The following is a 19,626-nucleotide window of genomic DNA, read 5'->3' as shown; positions in this document are numbered from 1 at the left end:
TCTATTTATAGAATTTCGATTTTATTTACAATTATTTGATAATAATGCAGAAAAAAATGTTCTATTTATATATAAATAATAAAAATAATTGTTAGCGCTTTATGATAGGAAAACATGGGTAAAGAATTATAACATAAGAGTAGTGACGTGATATCTTTTCTTAGGAAAAGAGTAATATGGAAAAAAATCAATTTTTCGTTTATTCGTAATAGAATGTTGTATGCGCGCAATAGAAAAGTACAAAAGTGGAATATTTTTAATAAAAAAAGATGTAGGGTACGGCATTAAATGAGCCAAACGTTAAAAAAATTTTTATCAAGTTCTGTACGAGAAGAGCGACTTTTCGTTATTCTGTTTTGTATAATATTTTATAAAAAAATTTTGCGTGAGAAATATATAAAATGTAAATTAAATGAGAAACTAAGAGGGTATAATTTTTTTTTATTTAACATTAAAATGTAATTTCAGTTTATAAGAAAATTAAATAATGTAACATTAATTTGATGGAATAATTAAAAATGAGTAGATGCAACATTCAAGCATCAACTTTTAACTCTCTCATCACCGAGACTTGCTGCATAAGAGCGTATGAAAAATAACCTGAAATTGAGGTTATGGTTTTCTATTGTCGAACTTAAATTAAGTGTAACTGAATAACGACCCAACAAACCATCAAATTTTCACTTGTACATCTTAAGATACATACACTATATGTAAATATCAATGAAATTATCTAGTAATTTCGAGCAGCAAAATTTTCAAAGGTTTTTAAACAATTGAGCGTAACTCAAGAACGAACTCTACCAATAATCTTCAAATTCTCAAATGCACAGCTTCGGATACACACATACCTAAAAATGTAATGAATTTTCATTACGTGTACCGAAAGTAATGCCGTACTTTTCTTCGAAAAGTCTGTAAAAATAGGTAAATGTATTATTGTTGCTAATTTTATTTTTAACAAATATTACACTAGGTAAATTTATTATGTTGTATATATAACATGTTGTTAACATCAATTTTTCAAACATGTTATCCTGTGTGTTACATTTGTAAACTGTAAATAATTAATTATAATCACCAGATACACACATATATAAAGTTAGATTTATCTCGACTTCCATCTTATTAACTGATGATGGATCTGGTCTGGTGGATCCAAAAAGGCCTTATTGAGTGAGAAAGGTTTTTTAACACTTGACTCGAAGGTGATATCAATTTTACTTTATATATGTGTGTATCTGATGATTTGTAAACTATAAATAATATATATATATATAACATAAAAAATGTACAGAGTATAATGTTTTTCTATTCGCGCGCGTCAGCGTGTACACGTGCTATCATTCATGTACGTAAATCCAAAGAACACTATGCTTTTGCATTAGGGCTAACTGTGGAGGGTCGGAATTTAAATAGCGTTATGGTATGTTACATCGGTATGTTATTTTCGTGGATGGTTAAACAAATTGACTATTTGAGTAGTAACTGCGTTTGTTGCACCATAATCTTTTCTGATTGCTGTTGATTGATATATCGCTCTTGTGAATATATATGTATATGGGGAAACCAATTATATTTAGAAAAAACATAGATATTTTAAGAACTAACTGTGGGATGGTTTTTTTATGGAATAGTGTTTGTATACGGTATTTTATATCCAGTATAACGATGAAATAACTGAAACAAATTTAAAAAGGCAATCTTATAATTCTGGTAAATTATTATTTTTTTTAATTTCAAATTAGTTTAGATGGTAGTAATTTTTAGAATAAAGTAGACAACTTAGTTTTCTTAATTGCATGTAACTTCGTGTTATTTATAAAACTAAACGCATACCATAGTAAACGTATGCACCCCTCTCTTATACGTACATACTTACATTCTTGTATATAGAAAGAAAGTTTGGGAAGAGAGGATAGCTTTTTTAAAAGACATTAATATTTTAATTAGTTTCTTAAATTTAAAACTATTATCCGCACCGGTGGCTTTACCTTAGTTTTAATGTAAAAGATTGAGGCAGGTAAAATACATTATTGTACGAGAATTTGTGCTTCACGTCAAACGATGTTAATTCATTAAATTTGGTCGTGCTAGGAAATCGGTCAATTACAAATGTATCTTCTTTACTAGGTATCTTCTTTATTTCTTTACTCTGTGGATAGATTTAAGTATTAAAACTATAAAAGAAATAATGAAAATACGTCTTATGATATAAAAGCGTCCGTTTGCCTAAAGTACCACGCAAGTTTTCAAAATTTGTTATAGTATTAAACAATTTAAAAAAAAAAATTATATAAAAGTTTGTTTTAGGTCACTAAAATTAGAAAGGTTAATCGTGTAAAACAACTTTTTTTTACTAAAACTTAATCCTTGCTGAGCTTTAGAAAAATACATAAAACTAATATTGTCGAAATAATAAAAAAGTACTACAGAAAATACCTGTATTAGGAGAATTTTTTAATTAATCCATTCTGTTCATTCTCGTGATATTCTTTCATGTAAGTTCGAATCTGGTCAGGTTTGGCATTTTATTATACGTTGAGAAATTTCTTTCAACCTCAATGTGTAAAACATTATGCATATAAATAATGTAATAATAGTAATTTGACACGAGCCTCTTTAATTACTAAATAAAATAATTGTCAATATATCTATTGAAAGAGTACAATGCTTCTGTTATTATCGTATAAGAGTAAAAGGAAATGAATATACGATAGTTATACACCAGTATTCTCTGTCCCGGAATTACTACAATATGTTAACAAATTTTTTGATATCATTTATCAATATTATTGTCAATTTGCAAAACATTCCTAATAATATGTGCTCATCCCCTTGTAGAATACAGGAAAAAAGATTTATCAATCAACTTTTAAAATTTAATTTAAAAAAATTCTGATGTGAACATCATGACGTCCTTGTACGTCTGTTAAATTACATACACACTTTTTTTACGATCAATGGTTAATAATTATTAATAAATCAATATATTTTAATTACAAAAAAAAAAAAGTTAAAGGTGAAATGAAGACTGATTCGAATCGATGTGCCCTTCCCCTTAATACGATTCAAATATTTCATTAATTAAAATTTTATTTCGCTATAACTCTGGAACCACTTATGATTATCATTGAAAACTCTCAATGAGGGTTGGTTACTGCAGTTACCAACCATTTTGGACCGCCAAGTCCAAAATTCAATTTTTTTTTGATTTTTGGCTTTTTTGGTTTAGTCGATTGCAATCAAAAGGGGAGGTGTGCACGACTAGATGTTACAACAATTCTAAATCCAAAATTTCAACATTCTACAGCTAATCGTTTTTGAGTTATGCAAGATACATAACATACGTACGTATAGACGTCACGCCGAAACTAGTCAAAATGGATTCAAGATGGTCAAAATGGATATTTCCGTTGCAATCAGAAAACCGAATTTTTCGCGATCACAATACTAAATTTACTTCGTACAAGAAAGTAAAAATTTGTAAAATTAATAGTGAACGTTTATCTATTAACTTTCTTCATAAAATATTTTCTCATTTTTTGCTTTTTGTCAGTACAAATTTTGAAGTATTTTAACACAAACGTTTTCTTTATAAGTGTTATTACAGCAAAACGTTGTTATGTACTGGATTTATAAATTTACTCGCAGAAACACAATTAGCTATTCTCAAAAATAACATATTTCTTATTAGGGAAAGTAAGAAGTAAATGGGTTTCAGTGATCTGAATGAACTAAAGTGACCGATTGAAAGTCCTGTACTAGTTTTACACCTTCACTTTCTTTACCACTGATAGTGTCATATTTTTAGAAAATTTTGACTAGCGTCTAAGTATCTCAGGAATCTTAAGTATCAGGGGTGCGGAACGGAACGGAACGCAGGAGTAGCGGGAGATTTATGTATCCCCCCTATTAATCGCTGAGCCTGGTTAACAGTCCCTTGCTGCTGGATCTTTCTTATTATCATGCGGGTATTTGTTTAATTTTTGTCAGTTGTACATTAGTTTTGATTCATGGCCGGAGTTGTAGATCGCGTTCCGATCCTTTAAAACCAGATTGAATATCGTTACTCGGGCTGATTTTGGGAGACTAACATTGTATGTGCTTCTTTCTCCCGATACGATTCTTCTTGGCCTGTGGGTGCTAGTGCTTTTCGGTCAAGCAGGAATGTGCCTGACGTAGCCCTACTTGTTGGAGGATGGAATGCACTCCCCTAGGAAGGGGAATTGGGGTAAAGAAGGATTGGAATGTAGGAAGGAGGATGTTTGTTGAATTAAGGGTTGGGAAACTCTTATTCACGCTCGTCATCTTCATTATCTTGCCTCGGCAGGGTCTACTCTGGGCTAGATTCAAATTCTTAGTCGTAGGTTCTAATTATTTCTTATTTAGCCTGCCTTTCTGTATTTCCGGTTGTAAGTAATTTACAGACCGTAACGTCAAGTTTCCTGTGACTCTGAAATGACAACACCGGGGAAAATGCAGACCTCTTCTCTCTTCCATCGGGCGACTGCTGGGCTGCTTCTTCCATTCTTGTCGCGCTATCTTCCGGCAGTTTTCCTCAACTTAAAAGGAAAAGGACGTTAGATTACTTATAGTTTGTATAGCAAAATATTCGCGTTAACAGGGTCGGGGATCGTCTTATGTCGTTTATGAAGAAAGCAAGAAAAACAGTCTATTCTTCTAGACACACAAACATCTAGGAAGGGATTGTGGGACCACGAAAAAGATGTCTCTCTCGGATGTATTGCTGTAATGGGTCGCATTAACCTTGAATCGATGTTGTCCTCTGTGGATTTTAATTAGCATCTCTAAGTCTGTCAATCTGCTGCTGACTTATCACAGAATGATTCTCAATGTGAAGAAATATAAAAATTCATTCTTTTTGCCAAATGTGATTTTGCGAACATTTGATGTTAATGCCATTATCAGTAACATTTTTAATGAGTGTCGTAAACCTCCGGTTACGTTTGTTTGTCGTAAATCTCACTGTTATAATTGTTTCAGCTACATACGGAGTGAACTCGTAGGCAGACTAATGTTCCGAAACTTGCACAACATTATGATAGGAAGTTAAACAAGCAGCTTCATCGACAGTTTCGTGGGCACTTTCAGTTTGTCTGTCTCATCTGCATCTTCACTTTCATGATGGCTTTCCAGTTCTATAGCGGAACTTTTACCTGTTTTTACTATAATTCTTGATTTTTTTTTTTTTGCCCATACCGATTTTGTTTCATCTGCCTCATTTGAAAACTGGATCAAAGATTGATCTCTACTTCCATTTAATACATGTACGCCGTCATTTGTGTTACTTCTTCTTCAGATGGTACCCTTCCTATCTCTTCTGACGGTTTGAGTGGTAATATCCCATATTTCCTGCCTTTACGTCTAAAAAATGTCTCTTTCCATGGGGTCGGTTTCCAATTTATTAATTTCTCTCAACTCTGTTTTAATGGCCTAATAAAGGTCATATCATGTGGTTGCGAAAGGTGTATAAAATTTGAGGGTAAAACTACCATACTAATTCCAATTTCCTCACATAGTCTAACGGAATCCAAAGACAGGTACGTTAAAAGGTTGTCTCCATCAGAATTTTTGTTCTAGTGAGTTTATAGAAAAATAAGGAAAGTCGCGATCCAATAACCAAAGCATTCGCTATTAAATCAGCCTAACTTGTTCCTTTTGGAGCATTCTCCATCCACGTATTATGTAACTGTTTTGTCTTTAAGACAATGTACGTAGGCAACAGGTCTCCGCTACCAGCAGCCGCAAACATGATTGAAGTTGCTGATTTAGAACTGTACATTTCTCTTTCCGGCTATTTACAGCCCCTTTTTGAAATGTCTTTGTGAGTATCCAGGATACTAGTTTCTGACAAACCAGCTATTTCTTTTTATAAGTTTTAAAAATATTTTTGAAGAATTCCAAGAGAAACTGCAGCGCAAAAACTCTTTTTATATTTTGACGTAGTCTTCAACTTAATGTTTCTTTATGTAGTTTCTAAAAAACTAAAAGTAAATTCAGAAACCGGCAAATCAGTTTTGAAAGCCTTTTTATTTTCCCTCGCCGGTCAAGAAAGACTGATAAAAAGTCGTAATGTGTCGTCCGATCAAAAGGATAATCCCAATCCATAATAAGTATTATACGTGATACAATAAGTTCCTCTTCTGCTGCTATTACGGCAGTTTGTGCTCCCTTGTTTTTTAATTCTTTGTTCTTGTCATTGTTAATGGGTTTCGTTAAAGTTACTAAAGTGGCGGTGCAGAAAGATGGTGTGGTAAATAATAATCTTTTGCAGCTTGTCTAATCTTTATTATCAGCAGAACAGGTTCAAATTCATTTGCAGCCCTCTTCTTTTTGTAAGGTTTTGACGGGAGGTTTTTGCGTGATCCTACTCACCCAAACTTTTGAAGATGTCACACAATGAATCACAAATTAACTTACAAAAAACAAAATGGTAAAATTTAAAAAACTAAAATATAGACATATTTGTTATATAACGTGAAGGTATCAACACTAAATACAAAGTTGACGGGTTAAAATTCATGGAGCCGCACACTAGTTATAGAATAGAGGATATGTAATCAGCCGATTACTCTAGAGCAGAGATTCTTAACCGGGGGTGCCCGCACCCCTGGGGGTACGGGAAGGTATTTTTGGGGGTGCGGGAGAAGCCTCTAACAATATACAAATATTATTTTTGCGATATTTGAAAAGTATGTATTTGAATGACATCAACCAATTGTTTTTTGTCTAGTCATTAAGAAAAATAATATTGTTATAAAAAATTTCCTTTTTTTAGAAATAAACAATAAATTTCACAAAAAAAGTGTTTTTCTAAACCTAAAAATCGAAATGTATTTTTCAATTGGGTGCGGAGACCTTTTTCAGATTCAAAGGGGTGCGGCTCACTTAAAAAGTTAAGAAACACTGCTCTAGAGTGTATTGTTCTATAAAAATTTCTTCCATGTGTTAAAAACATCCAACATTTTCAAAACACCATACGTTATAAATAATTAGAAATTTTGCTAAATTAATTAAAAGGGATTTTTTGTTGTTTAAAGTATAAAAAAGTTTTAGGAATTTTTATTCGCTGCCTGTTAATGTATGTAGTAGTAATATATTGTATTATTTTTATTGCGTATTTTATGAGAGAGAAAAAAAATTCTATTTTTTTTTATCTCTAAAAATGATCTTGTAATAGAGTAATTACAATGAACAATGCAAATATAATTATAATAATTAAATACTATTTTTTAATCATTTTTTAATACCTAACAATAAAAAAAAAATCATAATATATTACAGATAACATACTTGTATTAAAATTTTATCTGTTAGTATTATGAAGCTGTTATCTACATGTGCTTGCTATTTAGAATGCGTAAAAAACATTTTTTTTACTACCTTTATATTTATTATTAGCCTTCTTTTGTTTCTGAAGATCTGCGTATATAATTAAATCTTTACATCAATTTATGTAATAAACTTTATTACTTAATTTGATTTGATCATTTTTTAAATAAAAAATAAAACACTTAAACATAACTCTTAAAAGATTTATAAAACTTAAATCCTAATTTAAAAAAAAACATTTAAATTTCCTTATTTTAGTTTAAATAAAATTTTATGAAAAAGATAAATTACGTCCTTGTACCAAGTACAAGGATTGTAATCACGAAAAATTTCGGTTTTCAGATTTCAATGGAAATATCCATTTTGACCATCCCTGAATCGATTTTGACTAGTCTCGGCGTGACATCTGTACGAACGTATGTAACTCGCATAATTCAAAAACGATTAGCCGTAGAATGTTGAAATTGTGGATTTAGGACTGTTGCAACATCTAGTTATGCACCTTCCCCTTTTGATTGGGATCGAGTGGTCCAAAAGTGTTCAAAAAAGCCCAACCAAAAAATTGGATTTCGGACTTTTTCTTTACTGCCGTAATAAGCTCTCATTGAAAGATTTCTTTACGATATTATAGTGGTACTTATTTTCATTGGTTCCAGAGTTATAGCCAAATAAAATTTTAATTAATGAAATATTTGGATCTTACATGGGAAAGAGATTTGTTCGAATCCGACTCCATTTCTTTTTTTTTTGTTTTAATTAAAATAAATTGATTTTATTAATAAAATTATTAACCTAAGAAATATAAATTTTGTTATTTTTACAATAACAAAATCTGAAGTTATTAGTGAAATAAAAATTTTATGCAATTTTATTTTTATTTTTTAAAAAACGTGTTACGGCTTCTGTAGCGCGAGTGGGGTAGCGCCTCGGCCTTTCATCCAGAGGTGTCCCGGGTTCGAATCCCGGTCAGGCGTGGCATTTTCACAACCTACAAAAATTGTAATTCGTCTCATCCTCTGAAATTATACTTAACGGTGGTCCCGGAGGTAAAATAATATTAGAAATTATTTTAAATAAATAATAATAAATGCTAAATTAAATGTTTTCTATATACCATTAGAGATATTTTTTTAATTTAAGTTTTGATATGCTAACCGAGAAACTTGAATACTTAAACAATAATACAATAAAGTTACATTTTTTAATGGATTTTCAAAGAAATTGTAGAAGTCGCTTGTGCGCCTGGTCAAATTTTATAAGGGTTGTGTCAGTGGAGGGGGCCAACATTTTTTACATTTTGGAGTCTGCTGAACACAATTCTGCAATCTTTGCATACACATCTTACGTTTATAAAAGATTTTTTGTCCGCTCTACCAGATAAAATACCGATTTTGACGAAACTTGATGGGGGTGAATTATATCTGTTGGGCCCTATTAATTTTCAAGCGAATCGGTTCACAGAAACCGGAGTTAGAGCCAATAAACGAGATTTTTGGGTACATTTTCAAGGTTTTTCGTTCTACTGGGCGCAATTTTTAACTATTTTGATGAAATTTGGTAGGATTTTGTAAACCTAGTAGAAATATAACGCTACAGATTTTCAAGCGAATCGGTCTGCAGGAACCGAAGTTAGAACTTTTTGGGTACTTTTTCCAGGTTAACCAAAAGCGGAATCCGCCCTTCTAACTTGAATGACAATTATTTTTCTTATGTGATCAAGCTTTATTATTTTGCTTTTCTTTAACAAATTCATTGTTTTTGTTGGTTGATTTTTTTATACTAAGTTCTGTGGTCCTCCCGTTATAAATTTTTTTTTTAGACAACTTAAGTAGAAAATCTTTTAAATGGAAAACCGCTAAGAATACTAAGATTTGGAAGATGTTTTTTAATTTATTTTATTTTCATTATCATTGGTCAGTATTGAATTATTAATATGGATGGTTTTAATACAACATTTTGATGCTATTTTATTACTCAAGAATTTTCACGATAGAATTCAAGAGAATTTCTTCGGAAATTTATGTCAAAAAGACGAAAAAGATTTACGTAGCTCTAACAACCGAGGGCTTCACCTCAACACACTACTACCTAGGATAAAAATTAAGTATGTAAGTATGCGAAAAAAATTAATGTAAAACACTATGAAAATACTTTTGATGTATTTTTTTGAGACTGGATCTCTCTATAACATTTAATATTAAATGGCATCATATTTAGGTTAAATTTCATAGAAATGGATCTATTAGTCTGAAGATATCAAACGAAACGATAACTGACGAAAAAAGTCTGATGTGGACGCAACATGACTTCCTTGTACGTCTATTAAATTACATATACACATATTTTAAAAATGAACATTACATGAAATTTTATTTCATTAATAACTTAAGTATTTTTTTTTAATTAAATTATTATTCATCTTAATTTTTTTTTTGCAATGAGACGTTAATAATTAATTAATCAATATATTTAAATTAAAAAAAAAGTTAAAAGATGAACAGATACGTCTTCTTTTTGTAAGATCCAAATATTTCATTTATTAAAATTTTATTTGGCTACAACTGTGGAACCAGTGAAAATAAAACGACCACTTATGATATTCGTTGAAAAGCTCTCAATGAGGGCTTGTTACTGCAGTTAACAAAAAGCCCAAATCCAATTTTTTGGGGGATTTTGGGCTTTTTTTTGGACGCTTTTGGTTCAGTCGATTGCAATGAAAAGAGGAAGTGCCCCAGCTACATGTTACATCAGTCCAAAATCAAAAATTTCAACATCCTACAAATAATCGTTTTTGAGTTATGCGAGATACGTACAGACGTCACGCCGAAACTAGTAAAAATGGATTCAGGGGTGGTCAAAATGGATATTTCCGTTGAAATACTTCCTTTACTTCGTACAAGGAAGTAGAAAATGGCTTATCCCTTTCCCCTGAATAAAATTGCCTAAATATATAACCAAAATGACATGCTTAGGAAACGGAATAATTTCATTTGTTTTTGAATCAAATTAGACTGCATTTTTCCGAAATTTTTCAATGCTAAATTTTTTTTTTTGGTAGATGGGGGTTATGAAAAGTCAAGATCTGAAAATTTTGGCCTGATACCTGTTATATTCTTACAGTATAAATATCTATTTGGGAAATTAAATATATTTCTGCATTCCAGGGGAGTTTTCATGCTTTATGGTACTTTACTCGTTTCTTTGCACATTTCTTTTTGTCAAAAGAATGCAAAGTTCTTTTCGTTCTCTGTATTTCTGTGATTTTTTTTAATTGACAATATTTTTAATATCTACTAACATTTACATAAAAATTAAAACGTTTAAATTAAAATAAACTTAAACATTTTAATGAAAGTGTAAAACAATTTCAAACGAAATAAATCAAATACGTATATGCCATTTTCATTACCCACTTTTTCTCCTTTTTTTGTGGTAAAATCATAATCCCGTCATTGCAGAACTTCTGTGTTTTCTGGACGAAAAATTACGATAAATGATTTTCACAGCCCTTTTATAAGCAAACTTTATGCCGTTAAAGAGTTCTGAAGATACCGAAACAAATGGTAGTCTGACGGCGCAAGACAGCACTATAAGATAAATCAGTTTTTGACGATTTAATTTTTTTTTTAAATTGAATTATTCTAATTTATGTAATTTATAAAATTTGATATTAGAATAAAATATATTTCTAATAAACTGTTGAAACGGCTGAATACATAGTGACTGGAGGATACGTTAACAGCATGAGTTGTAGGACCTGTTATATACAATACTTAACGCTATAATAAATTATACATATGTAGACTATATATATATATATATATATATATATATATATATATAGTCCTTCACGCAGTCTTATCGCTTGATCATCATAATTACACCTGTCTATAATCCAATTAGAGAATATTTCCGGTGGAATAATGCTACTGTACTACCATCACATCACTATTACAATGCATTATTGGTAGTGATTCATCTTCAAAGCTTTATTTATCGTAAAATATAGTAGTAAGTTTAAAATTTTATTAGTACATTAAAATACAATGTTTATGCATGTTTTTTTACTTTCTTGTATGAATTGAAGGAAGTTTTGTGATCGCGAAAAATTTCGGTTTCCAGATTTCAACGGAAATATCGATTTTAACCATCCCAGAATCCATTTTGACTAATTCGGCGTGATGTCTGTACGTACATATGTATCTTGCATAACTCAAAAACGAGTAGCCGTAGAATGTTGAAATTTTGGATTGCAATTTTTTTGATTGCAATCGACTAAACCAAAAGTATCCAAAAAAAGCCCAAAATACCCAAAAAATTGGATTTTGGACTTTTTCTTACTGCACTAATAAATCCTCATTGAGAGTTTTTCAACAATATATCATAAGTGGTACTTATTTTCATTAGTTCCAGAGTTATAACCAAATAAAATTTTAATTAATGAAATATTTGGATCTTAGGGAAAGGCACATCGGTTCGAATCAGACTTCATCTCTTTCATTTTTTTAATTTTTTTTTTAATTTAAATATATTGATTTATTAATATTATTAACTTCCATTATAATAAAAGTTTTACGATGAATAATAATTCAATAGCAAAAAAGAAAGAATAACAGAAGTACTTTTCATTAATGAATATATGTAATTTAGTAGACGTACAAGAAAGTTGCGGTGTCCACATCAGATTTTTTTTATTCATAATTTATTTTGAATATAATATATAATTAGTTCTGTTATATGCATGTATTCGTACAATGTCTATGCATGTTTTTTCTGTTAGTATTTGTTAGCAGGCGATTTCATTTTCAATCGATTATACTAATTATTAAATTTGCGATATTTTCTGGTATTCCTTTCCACAAATTATATTTTAAACCTTATTTAATTGCAAAAAATCATTTGCTAAGAGTTTTAAAATTTAGCAAACCAGCAAGACTTTTGAATCATATCGAATGTATAATAAGCGTATCTTTTCTTTCAGAATATTTTTATATTCTGAAAAGTAATGAATAAGCATAAATGTTTGTTGTATTAACTTTCAAAACTTACCAAAAATAAAATTTACATGCATATACAGGCCTGGCCAACAGTTTTTGCCTCCGGGCCGAATTTGAAAGATAACATTTTTCACGGGCCGAACGAAATATTAAAAAACGATTCATTTAAGTAAGCAAAATGTTATTATGGAATTTGTTGTACTTTTATTTAGATTCATAAAAAAAAGGGTTTTCCACAAATATAAGTTTAAATTAACAAATTTTCCATTATTCAACTACTAATAAAAGTTTCAACTTCGAACAGTTTTTTGATAATGTTTTTGACAACATTTTCTACCATTTTTGTGAATACAATCATTTATTTGCGAGTAATAAAGTTTTAAAATTAACAACAAAACACAATCGACTTTGAAATCCCTTCGACTGTGAATTTCGAATTTTTTGATTTTCCGAACGTTATATATCTGATAAAATTCTTAAAACCGGTTTTTGTAAATAATTATTAATCCGCAAACCTATTGTGAAACGTTTTGGAAATTATTCCGCGTTATCCAAAGTAGGCAACAGGGATGCCTAAAAAATGCCGTCTGTTGTACGAAAACGCGTTTCAAAATTCTGCTGGGATGATTCGGATGAAAAAATAGAATTCCGAATTATTAGCTACTTCTTTTCAAAAAGTTAAAGAATTTAATGTGGTAATAAAGAGAGGAGAGCTATTTTCCGATTATTTAATAGACTGGTGGCAAAGGGTATGAGAGAGAGTTTAGGATTGTGTGAAGCGCTTCAAAAAATTCTAAACGTTGGCGGGGATTACGTATAGGTAATATAATAGGTATTACGGGAAGGTCGAGGTGTGAATATTATTAAATCAGTTTTTAATTGTAATACTTGATGCAAAAGATATTTATTATTAAACTGTATATATTTTCAACTTAATCCTTATAATTAAGTCCGTATTAATTTATAAACAATTCCCTAACGATTTTTTTTTAACGATCACCATACCATAATAATTATTTGACTTGGGCATATTACTATCCTGGCATCATAGCTGCTGTAGAGCTATGCTGCAAGAAGGAAAGTAATGGTAATCAGTAAAAAAAAGGGTGACGTAAAGTTTGGGATCAATATCTCCAGGAAGTGGGGTGGGTAGAGATAGTTTTTTTTGGGGTCAATTTTCTCAAAATTTTGGAAACATAACTTCACTTAATTAAGTTTCAATACATGCTGCGTACATGCTTATATATATTAACATTAAAATAAAAATTGCCCCAAATCTTTTTATTTATTGCATATTTTTTAACAGATTTTCTTTTTTACATTTTCCTAGAGTTATTATTAGTGCAAGTAACCCAAAAGAGATACCTGGGGGCAATTATTCTGTGGATAAAAGTCCCCAATCTCAAAAACGCAATCTTAGGTAATTTTATATTATTGGATGAACATTTCTTAAAGGAATTTTTTTTGTTTTTCCGTTCAACATAGTAAACATAAAAAACCAAAAAAGTTTGGAAGGTGATTTCAGAGTTAGAAAAGCAGAAAAACCTCGATTTTTTTATTTATTTATATTTTTTAAACTTCTATTGGCTTATTTAAAAATACAATGATGTTTTTTCAATAAAACTTAAATCATAAATTACCTCCACACAAAAAAAAATCTTGGTTAGCTTTTTTCGTGTATATTATTATTACTTTTCCTCAATAATAATAAATAAGCCTATACAAAAATAAATGCGAATAATAATAAATGCCTGGAAAGTACTACAACTTTGTTGGCTGCTTTTTTAAATCACCCCACCATAATATAACTTACAGTAGTATATTGATTTTTAGATTCTCACGCCTATATAAGATTTTTTCTATTTATATTTATTACATAAATATAATTTTTTAATCTATTTTATTTTTTTTGTATTAAGTTTCCTTTAACCGTTAATTAAAAACATGTTTTGCTAATTGTAATATCACAATAATTATGGAAACTAGTTGAGAAATTATTTCACGATTGAGTAAATTAATTAATAAAGGGATTTGGAATTATTATGAATAGAAACTTAAATTTTTTAAAAACAATTAAGTTTATTATCTGTTTTATTTTTTTTTTTCCCCTGTAAATTAAGGTACTATGTAAACCACACTTTTGTCATAATGTAGGAAAAGGTATGGAAAAAATCGCATTGGGTTTCACAACCATACAGAATAATCTGTATGAACAATCATTTTATCGTAGTTTTTTTTTTTTTGTTTTTAGATATAATTTTATACTTATTTATGATTTCATAATTATAATATTATTAATTAAAAATATTAACATTAACTAATAAAAAAAAAATAAAGATATAGGTTTGACACCAATGTGTTGCACTAAGTATTGCACTATTAAACAACAGTAATAATGCCAATAGATGTAGTTATCTAATTTAACTTTGAAAATGATTTATACATATAAATTATATATTTTTTTTTAAATTTTATATAGGTCAATTTAAATAATTTCAATAATAAAATTTGAAAAAGTGACATACTAAAACTGTAATCTTTTAAAACATTTTTTTCAATGCAATAAATATTGATAACTTTAATAATTATTTTATCATATGATTATAGTTTGCATTCATGAAAAAATATGTTTTTTTGCGATTATATATGCTAGAATTGCTCATCAACTTTCAGTTTAAATGTTTAAATTTTATTATTTGAATAAATTTGTGGTGAAATATAAGAAGTAAATATCCTTAAATAGAATGATGTAAATTATGTAGATATACCTATCAATTTTATTAATGCTTACCTCGTTACTGGCCATTTGCCAATTGTTATTGGAAAACAGTAGCGAATTTGTGGAAACAAAATAACTGGCCGTGAAATAATTTTGGTTTCTCACACTCTTCATTGCAATATTAATGAGTAGTATGTGTGGGAAATTGAATATTGGCTAGCAATATTAAGGAAAAATTCTGTTTGTTAATACTAGTCATGTTGTTTTTGAATTTTTTATAAAACAACAGTACTTTTTATATTTACTTATTGTCTTTTTAACATTTATTATGTGGCAAAAATAAAAATAGAACTCAAAAATATATTCACTTCAAAAAAATGTGAAGGTTCTCAAGTATCTCAATCAGTTTTTTTTTTTTTTTTTAATGTAGGTTGTACGTTCAAGCTTTAATCTTTATAAAATGCATCCACCAGTTTTTATACTCATTTTTATTTTAAAGAGAAATTTCCTTTTAATGGTCCCGTTATAAATTTCTTCCGTATAACATGAAATTTTTCTAACAAAAATTTACGTTGGCATAAAAATTAAGATATTTTTCTTTTTTTTAACTAATAACTAATTTTAATTAAAGAAAATTAGTGGAAAATTTGGAAGTAATATTTACTTAAGTATTCCTAACAACATTAATTCACGCTTATCAAAACGTTGTTTCACTGTAATGCTTTTCTTATTTTTAACAGGACATACTTTTGTCTTGATAAAAGCATTATTTTAATGCTTTTTTTCATGTGGCAGTCTTTTTTTCTTTCCTGGCAAATATAGTTAAAATATCTATTAAAGGGGAAAGTATGGTAATCATATGGAAAATAGGGTAACGGGTTTTTTTATTTGCAAATCTTTACGTTTTAGGATCCAACTAATTCATCTAGAGGGAAAAAGATAAATATATATATATATAGGATTAATCAAACCGATTTTCTCAGAATTGGCTCAAATATTTCTATATATAGGTCACTGATATTTTTAAAAAAATTCGTTAAGGAGGTGGGGGATATCGTGATAAAACCAATTTCGATTTTCTTCAGAGGCATTTACTTTGAAAAAAGGCAAATTTTTGCTATCTAAAATTCACATATAAATAATACAAAAACGTTTTTCGAAAAATCAACCTCAATATTAATTTGATATACGAATTTTAAACAATTTAGTTCGTCTGTTTGAAGAAATTATTGTATTTAAAACGACATAATGTTAAGACGAATTTTTTTATAAAAGTTTCATAAAAGTTGGTATATTCATTCGAAAGATAAGAAGAGATAAAGAGTGAAATATAACATCCAGATAAACAAGATTTCAAAAGTAGAATAACGTGTAAGAAATTGATATTTAAAATCATTACTTTTTAATTTAAAAGAAAAACAGGAGAGAAAAACTGTGTGTATGCATATACAACTTACTTATTCATCTAATATTTTATAAATGTACGAATGAATTATAGTAGTAATATATAAAACAAAGTATAAAATATTTTAGCGTAGTTTATAAGTATGTGCACTTATTTATGTGGGAGACTAGCCGCTGTGACTATTACACACTTGCTCGTGTGTAGGGTGTATAAAACCATTATTATACGTTAATGATTGACGCCCTTCTGGCTAGCTGTCTGGTTGAACGGATAATCTGGGATATATATAAATATTATCTAGACGTTATATTTGCACGTAGGACTTGTTTATGCGCAAATTATATTTACTATTATTATAGTAATTACTATTTTATCCGATGTTGCGTGCCGTATTTCACCTTGTTGCCACCGAAAAAGATTCCACGTGGCTATGTGTGCTATTAATATTCTAGACACGTGTTTTTTATTTCTCAGTTTCCTGCCGTACTGTCTTCGCCATTCATAAAAACACAAACACATATATTCATCTCGTCTCTCCCGATCCCTGCTGACTCATTTCCCACCAAACCTTTTTTCCTTTCTCATCGATATCCTCTTTGTATGTTCTCTATCCTTCTGTCTGGACAGGAAAGACATACTAACGTGTAGACTTATAACACGAAAAGATCAATGTTCTTTCAATTACGCAATCGTATTCTTTAAGTGATGCGATTGTCCGTGATTATATTTTTGGATGATATGTCGTTCCGATGTACACCCTCAAACACTTTAACATTTTATTGTTTGAACATCGAATGAAAACAGTATTTATCATTAATTAATATTTTATTCAGTCGTGGAATTTGAGGACCAAGAGGAAGCGATTTTACATTACAAACATACTGTCTGCAATTTTTCTGCGTTTTTAATTTTTATAATTGCTTATTTATTAATATTAAGATTTTACCATAAAAACACTATCTTAATCGCCATACTTTCTTTCAAAAATATTTTTCTTTTAATTTATTATTTTTTTTATGAGCCCTTATTTCTGGTTAACACAAATAAAAATAATTTTTTAAGAACAAATTAGAACCTAAATAAAGTAATATTAATTTTATAGAATAATTGTTGTCCGGTTTTCCGGGCTTCCTAATAAATTAAAAAAATATTTGAAATTTTTCCTAAAATTGCGGTTTTGTACATCAAATGAAAAATTAGTTCTAATAAAAAAAAAAAAAAAATGTTGTACTATTTTTTATATAATCTCTACAAAGTATATTTGGATCGCCTGTGCAGTATGGTGCACAGTGTTCTCAATGGACAGTGCTCTCCATTCATCTTTTCAAAGGTGAATATTCAGTTACTATGGTATACATCTAGGGAAGGAAAACCCAAACATGATAAAAGGAAAATGGCAAAGGAAGAGTTTAATTTTAGTTTCCTTCAGACTGATTGTACTGTTCTACAATAGCGGCTGATTATATAAAGCAAATCGATTCAAAGAGGGTTTGTAAGAACTTGTAGTACAAAAGATAAATATTGTCTCATTTCATGACGCCTAACTTCAGTAAACAATTTTCATTTTCACGTGTACAAAATTAAAAATGCATAATAGTTTAAAAACATTTTTTTTTATTTTTGTTTTTTAGGAAATGGATCCTGCAATTTCTGGAGTGTGATGGGCTTGGTGTTTTACTTGAAAGTTTGGAGAAGTTAGGAACTCGGGGATTTTCCAGTTTGGATAACACATGTTCTCAGCTACAATGTGTTTCTTGTTTACGAGCAGTTATGAATTCCCAATGCGGGCTCGAATTTATAATAAAACAAAGAGATTATACCAGACAACTTGCCAATGGTATGTAAAGCAATAACTATTTTTTATTAAATTTTAGTACAGATTTTACTAAATCCAATAATTGCATTATAATTTTATTTTGTTTTTGTCTATTTACTTTTTTCTCCGTAGTTACATTGCTCTTGTTGTTACTAGATTCTGGATCAAACCATTTCTTCCTTAAATATTGAGTACTATAAAAACTGTATGATTTTAATAAAATATACTTTGAAATTAAATATTTTAGGTAATTTTTATTGACATATAATAGATTCTAATCAATTTAATTTGAATATGATAGGATTATAACTGGGACTTGGAAACACATTAGTAACCTGAGAGGATTCTAAAAAACAAAATACCATACATCTAAAAAAGAAAAAAATCAGTGACGTATAATTATAGGGTTTAAGTGAATCATTCCTTCTTTTTCTACTTGGGATTTGAAATTTATTTTTTAATTTAATTTTTTATTTTTTAATCTCCTTTTTAAATGCAATCATGAGGGAGATTTATCATAGACTCCATTTGTCCAGTGTACAGAAAGGCACTGAAGAACTCTACATGAAACTGAGTTATTTAAAAATAATCTATTATCATATAATTTATGAATAATCTCAGATTTAATGAAAACCCAGTACATTTTACTCAAATGAATGAGAATAATTTGCTTTTTATATGTTTGTTTTTTTTTTAAAACTCTGGTTGTAATTCCAGGAATTTACTGTAGAAATAATGTAGTTCATGAATAGTTAAAGTAGACATAAAAACAATATTTTTGAGCTTAATATTAGAACTCTTAGACTGATCAAATATCACATAGTATGTCATATCAGTCATATGTCATACTATCACAGTCACATGTCTGTTTTGAATGTAATTATCACTTATGATTTACTTATCAGTCTGTAACTGATAATTAACTAATTTATTTTTATCTGTAGGTTATAACTTTTCATTTTAGTTTGAATGCTTAATTATATTCAATATTAGGTTTTATTCTCTTAAGCTACTGTTAATTGAACCGCAATAGAAAAGACAGATAGTAAACACAGGCATTGAAGTCCATTTAAAATTAACTATACATTATCATGATAAGAACCATTGTTCTGTGGCATCAAAAAAACTGCTATAATAACAATGAATTGATAATTATCGATAAATTAATTAATTGATAACCACTCAACTCACGAATAAGCATCTGATGATTTGTAGCAGTAATCTTAAGTAAATATGATATTGTAGAGCACTGATTTATCATAAATTTTCTGTCTGTTATTCTTATGCAATTTTGGTTTAATCTAAAAATATAAATTTTAATAATGGAAGAATA

General features: G+C 29.1%; 1 protein-coding gene across 5 annotated transcripts in view; it reads left to right on the top strand.

Annotated features, from left to right (window-relative positions):
* Positions 1 to 19,626, top strand: part of LOC142328605 (inverted formin-2-like) — a 189,917-nt gene that overhangs the window by 139,045 nt on the left and 31,246 nt on the right. For all 5 annotated transcript variants that reach the window (XM_075372409.1, XM_075372410.1, XM_075372411.1 and 2 more), the window contains one exon: positions 18,109 to 18,314. In XM_075372409.1, coding sequence (XP_075228524.1) covers positions 18,109 to 18,314 — 206 coding nt within the window. The remainder of the gene's footprint in view (positions 1 to 18,108; positions 18,315 to 19,626) is intronic.

Source organism: Lycorma delicatula, chromosome 8 (assembly GCF_047948215.1).
Source record: "Lycorma delicatula isolate Av1 chromosome 8, ASM4794821v1, whole genome shotgun sequence".
Classification (NCBI taxonomy): Eukaryota; Metazoa; Arthropoda; class Insecta; order Hemiptera; family Fulgoridae; genus Lycorma; species Lycorma delicatula.
Note: the sequence above shows the minus strand (reverse complement) of the source record. Positions and strands in the feature narration are given on the sequence as shown.